At 30.8% G+C, this 8,121-nt stretch overlaps 1 protein-coding gene across 1 annotated transcript; it reads right to left on the bottom strand.

Annotated features, from left to right (window-relative positions):
• Nucleotides 1-1,589: 1,589 nt before the first annotated feature.
• Nucleotides 1,590-2,792, bottom strand: LOC137823786 (ethylene-responsive transcription factor 3). Its single transcript, XM_068629056.1, has one exon. It carries the CDS (start codon nucleotides 2,446-2,448, stop codon nucleotides 1,789-1,791), a length of 660 nt encoding a protein of 219 aa, XP_068485157.1. The 5' UTR covers nucleotides 2,449-2,792; the 3' UTR covers nucleotides 1,590-1,788.
• Between the last annotated feature and the right edge of the window lie 5,329 nt (nucleotides 2,793-8,121).

The raw sequence follows: 8,121 nt of genomic DNA, 5'->3' as shown, positions 1-8,121 counted from the left end.
CCACCATAGTTGAACAACGTGTTATTCAACTTGAGTGATTTGTTGTATTGGCTACATTTTTTGGTTTCTCCAACTAACCATTGTCTATAGCACAAAACTTGTTGACATTCATGGACACTGTTTTGCACACTAATGCACATTTAACATGGTTACAAAAAACTGCATTCCCCGAGCAGCAGTGTTTAAACTGTTTCGATGAATGTGAAAAATTTAATTATGTGAGGTGGACTTAACATCGAGTGTTGGAGAATGTCACGGGCTTGAAAATGCTTAGTGGGACAAGCATTTCGGCCCACTCAGGTTGTTGTTTTTTAAGCAAGAGCATATAATGTTGGAAATGGAGACCATGGTTGTGGACCACACTTCCCCTCTCCCCAAATTTGAAGGTAAGACAATAGTGAGAAACAAAAGTGCCACATAGTTGTTCAACCTTCACAAAAATGCACCCAACCAATTCATGGTCCACAACACCATTCCACACATCACTCCCCTCACCAAATCCATTCTTTCCATATCAATACTCCCTTCTAATCTAGAACACCCTACAATCACCAAATAATATTCAACAAGATCAAAAATAAACTTGCTAGTATCTCACTAATTCATGTTTTGAGAATTTAGTTTTGAGGAAGTTGTGTGCAAATGAAAGATAATAGAGAAGGGTCACCTCAAAAGGAGGTGAGTGCGTGTTTAAGCTGGCATTGGTTGGTGCGTTGACTTTTCATGAACCTTTATTTTCCCTAACATTGTATCCCCTATGCAATGAAAACAAAAAAACAAGCTACCATAGACGTGTCACGTTCATTTCAGTGAGTGGGGTAGGATTCTGCAACAATACCACATTTTCTTTCTTCCTAAACACCTTCCAAAACCTCCACCTTTGCATCACAGGACAAGGTGACCTAACCCAACCCTTCATCATTCAAACTTCTAACACCGTGTTCCACTATCCTTCTTTTCGGACCAGAACAAATTATATAAAAATGGACAAAAAAAAATTCATAAAAAGCCCTTCTTTTCTTATCCTACCCGTAACCATGTGCTGAAATTTGGCGATATGCTGCTGGTTTGACATAAACAACAAAAATCGTTAATCCACGCATTGATTCTTTTCTTACACAACCCAAAATCCGACCTTACAAGAACTTTGCATCAAAAAAAGAGAAAACAAACCATATTTTTCTCCCTCCTAATCTAATCATTCACACCTAGATCTAAATAACCCACGCTGCCAAACACCTTGAGTGCCATCAGAGGCAAAATCATAGTTCTGTTCCTGTTGCAATTGCTCCCAAACCAAGAAAAGTCAAAACAACAAATTACAAACTTTCTCTAAAAATCAAAATCAAAACCACAATATAGTCCTATGCTAAACTACTTCAAAGATCAGACAAATTGCTAACATTGCAAACCCACCAAACCAAAACAAAGATAATGGGCAAGGGAACTGGAACAAACCAAATCTAAGTTAGAAAAAACACTGAATTTCTGAACTAGTGCTACAGTATACACTGCAGAGACAGAGAGAAAGAGGATCTTTGGGAACAATGCATACACACCACCATTCGATTCTTCCAACAAACATATCATAATCCATAATTACTTTTTTTTTCTCATTCAATATTTTCTCCTAAATAAAATTTTAGAAAAAGAAAATACACCCAATCACGGAATCTCCCTCTCACAGAACTAAGATCATATTACCACAATCTTACATCTGATCATCATTATAACTTGTTCCGCGCAGCAATAAAAAAAAATCAGATTTTGAGAACTATCACAGCACGTTCAGAGGCAGAGCGCGGTGCAGCGGAGATCGTCATCGGCGGAAGCATCGTCGAACGGCGGCGCGTTGAGATCAAAGGGCAGGGGAGGGCGGAACGACGAGGAGACGATGTTGTCGCCGTCGTCGACAACGGACGAGGAAGAGTCGCAGTCGCTGTGGCAGTCTTCGGGGACAAGAGGGGGAGTGCGCGGGTATCTCCGCGTGGTGGTCAAAAACGGCGTCATGGAAGTGGCGGCGGCGGCGGCGGGAGGGCGCGGTCCGCTGAAGGACTCAACGGTGCTGCTCATCCCGCTCGAGGTGGGTCTCTGAGGGTTGTTAAGGCTGCCGTTGTGGTGGTTGTTGTCGTGGAAACCGGCGTAGAAGAGAGGATTGGTGGTGGGGTGCGGATAGCAAAAAGGGTGTGTGAGAGGAAAATTTGTTTTGGCCTTGGGACCTCGGAGAGACCGAGCGGCGGCGTCGTAGGCTCGAGCAGCTTCCTCGGCAGAATCGAAGGTTCCCAACCAAACCCTGGCTTTCTTCAACGGGTCTCTGATCTCCGCCGCGAACCTCCCCCACGGTCTCTTTCTGACGCCCCGGTACCGAGGCTCCTTTAAAAAGGATCCGTTGGCGGCCGCAGCCGCCGCCGTGACGACCGACGCGGCCCCTCCTCTTCCCTTCCGCATGTCTTCGGAGAAAATAAAAAAAAAAAAACAAGAAAAAAAAGACAGAGACACAGAGTCGTCGAACACAACAAGGTTCGATCTTTGATTGGCCCTCAGAGAAACATATCGTGTGAGATTAATGGGTTTCTCTCAGAAGTGGTGAATGAGTGTTATGGAGGTGGAAGAAGAGGTATAAGATGATGATGAGGACCAGAATAGGAGAGAGAAAGAAGAGAGAGAATTGAAGGCGGTACCACCTTCTCTTCTTCTTCTCCTTCAACTACACACTAACACACACAAATATAATATTAATATTAATAAATAAATTTGGACGTTAAGCGTGTTCATCTTCGCGTTTTTCTTCTCTTCCATCTTTCGGTATTACCTTTTTTATTATTATTATTTTCTCGTTCTTTATCCCCTTTTTTTTTTTTTTGCTGGTTTCAAATTACGAAGAGTGAGTTAAGGGCTGTTGTGGAAAGACGAGATTAACCCCATGGGTTTCTTGGAGGTAAATTTGCCTTGCTTTGGTTGGTGTACTTTTGATTTGGTGAGGTCCCTTTCATGATATCATATTATTTTTTTTCTTTTTCCAGTGGGCACACACAGAGGGGTAAATGCAATGCAGCAGATCATCTTCTCTATATATTAAATATTAATAAATAAATATTAATATTTTTCTTACCGTGTAATAATAATGGATTTATATCCATTTTCGAGAAAGAAACCATTTTTGTTCTTTTTCGTTCATTTCAAATATTTCGGCTGAAGACGAAGCACCAGATTATGCCACGCGTAACTGCAATTTATAGCCGGCTAAAACTTTTTAATTTTAATTTTTTTTTAATTTTTAACAACTGGTGTGAACTAACTTTCTTCTCAAAAAATTCAATAGCGTAATTATTGGTTGGGAACTGTATCTATTTTTCGACGCTGCACATTATTTTTTTTACCATATATTATAAGATAAAGGAAATAAATAAAAAAAACTTCAATTTTGAAGACTTTTCTCAATTAAGCCATACAAATCTTGAAGAATTTTTTTTTTACTATTTTAAGAATTGGAATTTTGCATAATTAACTATAGATCTTGTGCTTTTATTTTTCTAAAAAAACAGAAACATTGTCTGTTTCCTGTTTTTTGAGGTAACAAAGAAAGGAAAAAAGTAAAAAGTTTTTGATTGATTTAAAATGTGTTGAATGATTTGGTTTATGTTGAAGTTAGAGTGTAAGAGAGAATAATGTTTGTAGCTGTATCTGCTCACTGGTTTCACATGACCCCATTAATTTATTTTTCTTTGTATCATTTATTCCTTTCACCATATACTTCAACCTTGGGACAAAGAATGCAAACTCTTCCACATTCATTCCCCTAAACTATTTCTACTGTCTTCAAATTCAAAAAAAAAAAATACAAAAAGTGTGTATGGTAAGATTATATTATTTTACTTTTAAAAGGAAAATAAAATAACTTTAGAAAGATTCAAAATTAAAAACGTTAATTATTCGTATAAAGAGAAATAGGTTGTAATATGTTGTAATTCGAGATTATGAAAACATTTTAAGTAATTTTGAAAATACCATGCAAAATGTACATTTAAAACAAAAAGAGAAAGAAAATCCTAGAAATAAAACAAAGTGAGAGTATCGGTTTTAAAACTATTTAATTTAATTTATGACATAAAAAAAAATATGTCACAAATTTCCACATGTTTCACACATATGAAAAAGTTTATTTTTATTGCAAACTCTTTCCTTTTAATAATAATAAAAAGTTTTCAATTAGGGGAGTGTGTAAAGCTTTATTTATTTATGTTAAGATATATGATTTTAATTTAAACAGATAATAAATAAATCTCTTGGAAAATGTTTATAAATAACTCAAAAGTAATTATTTTATTATATTTAAATACATATAGGGGTGTGTGAAGCCTTAATTATTTAAAAATAATCAAATATTTTGAAAAGTGTTTAAGATATGTTTTGTTTTATTATGAACAATTTGATTTCATGTTGTATATATCGCTCAAACATCTTAAGACTGTTCAAGTCATAACTTAAAATTTGAACAATAAAGATGTTGAAACAGTTGTATTTTTAAATTGTAATTGTTCAAGAATCGAATGGTCACTCAAATAATAAAATTGATGATATTTTAGATTTTACATAACATTTTTAGTTATTGACTTCTTAAATTAAGTTACATCGTTTTGAGTGATGATGTAAATCTCTTGAAAAATGTTTATAGATAAATTCAAAAATAATTATTTACTAATTTAAATACGTATAGGAGTGTGTGAATACTTTATTATTTAGAAAATAAACAAATATTTAAAAAAATGCTTAAAATATATTTTCTCTATTACTAACAATTTAATTTCATGTACAACATCATAAGATTGTCCGTTATAATTTTAAATTTGAGTCATAAAAATATTGAAACAGTTATATTTTCTTTATTATAATTGGTAAATGTCGAATGATTAATCAAGTAATATAATGTATAATATTTTAGATAATATTTTTAATCATTGACTTGTTGAATTAAGTTGTATCATTTTAAGTAATAGTGTAACCGGAATGTGAAAGACTCTTAACTAATTATCTATTTTTTTAAGTTGTTATCGTGTAAAGGACACACTAATAAGTTTATAGTTTGAGTAAGATTTTTTTTTGCATATTTTGTAAATATAGGACACTAATGCAAATGTCTCATTAAAACACTAATGAATTAAGGGACGTATGTATTGACACATTTAATCACATATACTTTGGATGTGTCAATATTGACACGTGAATAATAGACGTTTTACTTTCATTCATCATCTAAATTATATAGATTAATATAAAATATGGTAAGAAATCAAATGAAATAATAGGTTCATAAAAAGTATTATTATTTTTTTGTTATAATTAAGACTTACTGATCATTTTTAATGCATTTTCGTTAGATTGATACTACAAATTTTAAACAAATTTAAATGAATAATTAATACACAAATATTTAACACAAAGTCTTAAGACAATAATAATATAAAATTTACAATTCAATATATTTATCTAAAATTGTGAATTTCTTTAAAAAAATATTCGACACCAACAAGTGATAAACAAACTTAAATAAATAAACAAAACACCAATTCCAATCCAAATATTTGAAATATTAGGTTTATAAATTCTATTTTATATATATATTGAATTCTTATATCTGACTCATAAATGTGAGAAATATAATAGTTAATTTTGAAAGAGCAAAAATTTTATGATATACATGTATCTATTGAGAAGGAAATAATCGTTTGACCACCATATTTGGTTAAATATTAATTTGAAAATGTTTAATAATATCAAATATTGAATTATAATATAAATTAGATTTTTAATAAAAATTAATAGATAGAGAAAGATCATAGAATAGTTATATTAGCCTTTGAAGTCAGACCGTGTACGAGGCAAAGCCTATATATTTTTATATTATTTTACATTTACCAACTAGTTTATCATTAATTTATTAAATACCTATAATTTAATATTGAAACTTATATCAAAACCTATATATTAGTTTATCAACTAGTTTAAATGCATGGATTACATTTGATTATTTCCTATGAATATGAGATATGTTTCCATTATCCCAAATTTCTTAAAGAAGCATAAATTAAAGGCAATTTCGTACATTCAAGAAAATAATAAAAGTTTGATTCTGTTTGACCAAATGAAAAGCCAAAAACAACAACACCATTTTCATATAACACAAACTTCAAACTTTGAAGTTGCCATTTCTATTTTTAGAAGTTTTATATTTATTTTTGGATTAATATAGAGAATTATTATTTTCCTTCTCGGTCGATTGTCTCTTACTTCTTCACCTCATTGAACATCTTCCTTTTATTCTTCCGTTGTCTCATTTCCTTAGTAAATTTTCAGTTTAAATGTTACTTACAAAAGACACTTCGATGTTTAAGTAAGATTTTCGATATTCAATGTTTGGTGCAATTAATGTGTGATAATGACGTATGTTTTCTTAAAACTCGCGACTATTGATATGATTATCATAGAGTCTTTGTTATTGAGTCAGAATAAGATTTTAGATTATAATTAAGAGCATGTTAGTTGATGCTTAATCATTGTTTGGTATTATTAACCTTCTATTTGAGTTATTCATCTCAATCCATTCAATCGAATGTCGACACCTTCGATAATCATCCAGTTCTATTCGGTACAATATTAAGTCTACTCATAAAAATGAAAGTACAAACAAAATTATATTTTTCTAAATAAAATATTTTATCTTTAACTCTATTTTCCTTAAACTAAATCACTGATATTTTAACTTTTTTCACCTTCTTAATTTAATCTCTTGTGTGTCCTTTTTGTCTGCCCAAGGTGGCAGTAATTAAGTAAAACCTAAAATAAAAAGGGAAGAAAACCATGTAATGTAATCTTGAGGTTGGGACTGTGAAGTCTTACTTCTGAAATATGCTGTTCAGATTGCTGCAACTTCTTCACCTTTTTATAAAGATGCTCAATTACAATAATATTCATTTGACTAAGCTGAAAGGAACTGTCATTGATTGAGCGTGGTACTATGGTCTCAAATAATTAAATTATATTTCATCTCCTCTCAAAAAATTAAATTAATTTCTTGTTCATTCATTTTTTTGTTTTCAGAATTGTGGAGATTACTTTCATTATTTGTTAGTGGGAGAAAAAAAATACATAAATGGATAATATTATTCTACTATTTTTCTTTAAGAATTAGAAAAATAATTATATTGAATTAAGAAACTAAAAAAGTTCAAGGGATTAGGAGTTAATAATACAAGAAAGACCATTAATTATAGAATGATGATAAGTAATTATGGGCTAAAGCTTTAATACTAAGCATGGTGATTAGAAGAATCTAATGTTGGAAAGAAAAATATAACTTGATGGTTTGATTACATGATTACAAGAATGGAGAAAGCGATAAATGTTGGATTTTCGAAGGAATTACCATTGTAAATGTTAATAAACAAACTTGTTATGCATTATAATTTATGATTAAACTTTTCCACTTTCCATAGTATTTTCTCTCTTGAAAACCGGATTAAACTGAAATTGTTGAGATTTTTAATTACAAACTTAATTATAACTTTGAAAAAAGATATGAAATAACATTAAAACGGATAAAACTATTAAAAGTTATTTTTATAATACATATATAATTAATATATATATATATATATATATACGTTTCTTGTATTTTTTTAAAAGATCATGAAGTATATCAATTCAAATATCAAGTGTCTTTCATCAAATAATTTTTGTAATAAAATCAACACAATATATTTTGTAATCAAATCAATACAATAGACTAAATATCTCCTATCTCTTCATTATCGGTCCGTCAAGTTCAAAAATGTGAAGCACATACAAAGACACTCCAATGCTCAAGTCAGTAAAAGTGTTTATAAGTTTATTTATGTTTTAAAATTAGAAGAGTCATTATCTTTTACTATGGGTATACCTCTATTTATACTTTTCTATCGAGTTTCATACTTTATGAAAATTAGTCCAATCTCAATAGTCCTTTAATTATATTTTATTATTCTTGATTTTTTTAAATTTTAATTTACTATTGACTTAGAAATCGAGTAGTCAAGTACATTATCGACAACTTCGTTATTCGATTTTGGTTCAATTTTTTTTTAT

The sequence above is a fragment of the Phaseolus vulgaris genome, chromosome 8 (genome assembly GCF_000499845.2).
Source record: "Phaseolus vulgaris cultivar G19833 chromosome 8, P. vulgaris v2.0, whole genome shotgun sequence".
Taxonomy (NCBI): domain Eukaryota; kingdom Viridiplantae; phylum Streptophyta; class Magnoliopsida; order Fabales; family Fabaceae; genus Phaseolus; species Phaseolus vulgaris.
This window is presented reverse-complemented; position numbering and strand designations above follow the sequence as displayed.

Bases quoted from the DNA above. Each gene is read 5' to 3' on its own strand.
- LOC137823786 (XM_068629056.1), bottom strand. From the start codon at position 2,448: ATGCGGAAGGGAAGAGGAGGGGCCGCGTCGGTCGTCACGGCGGCGGCT.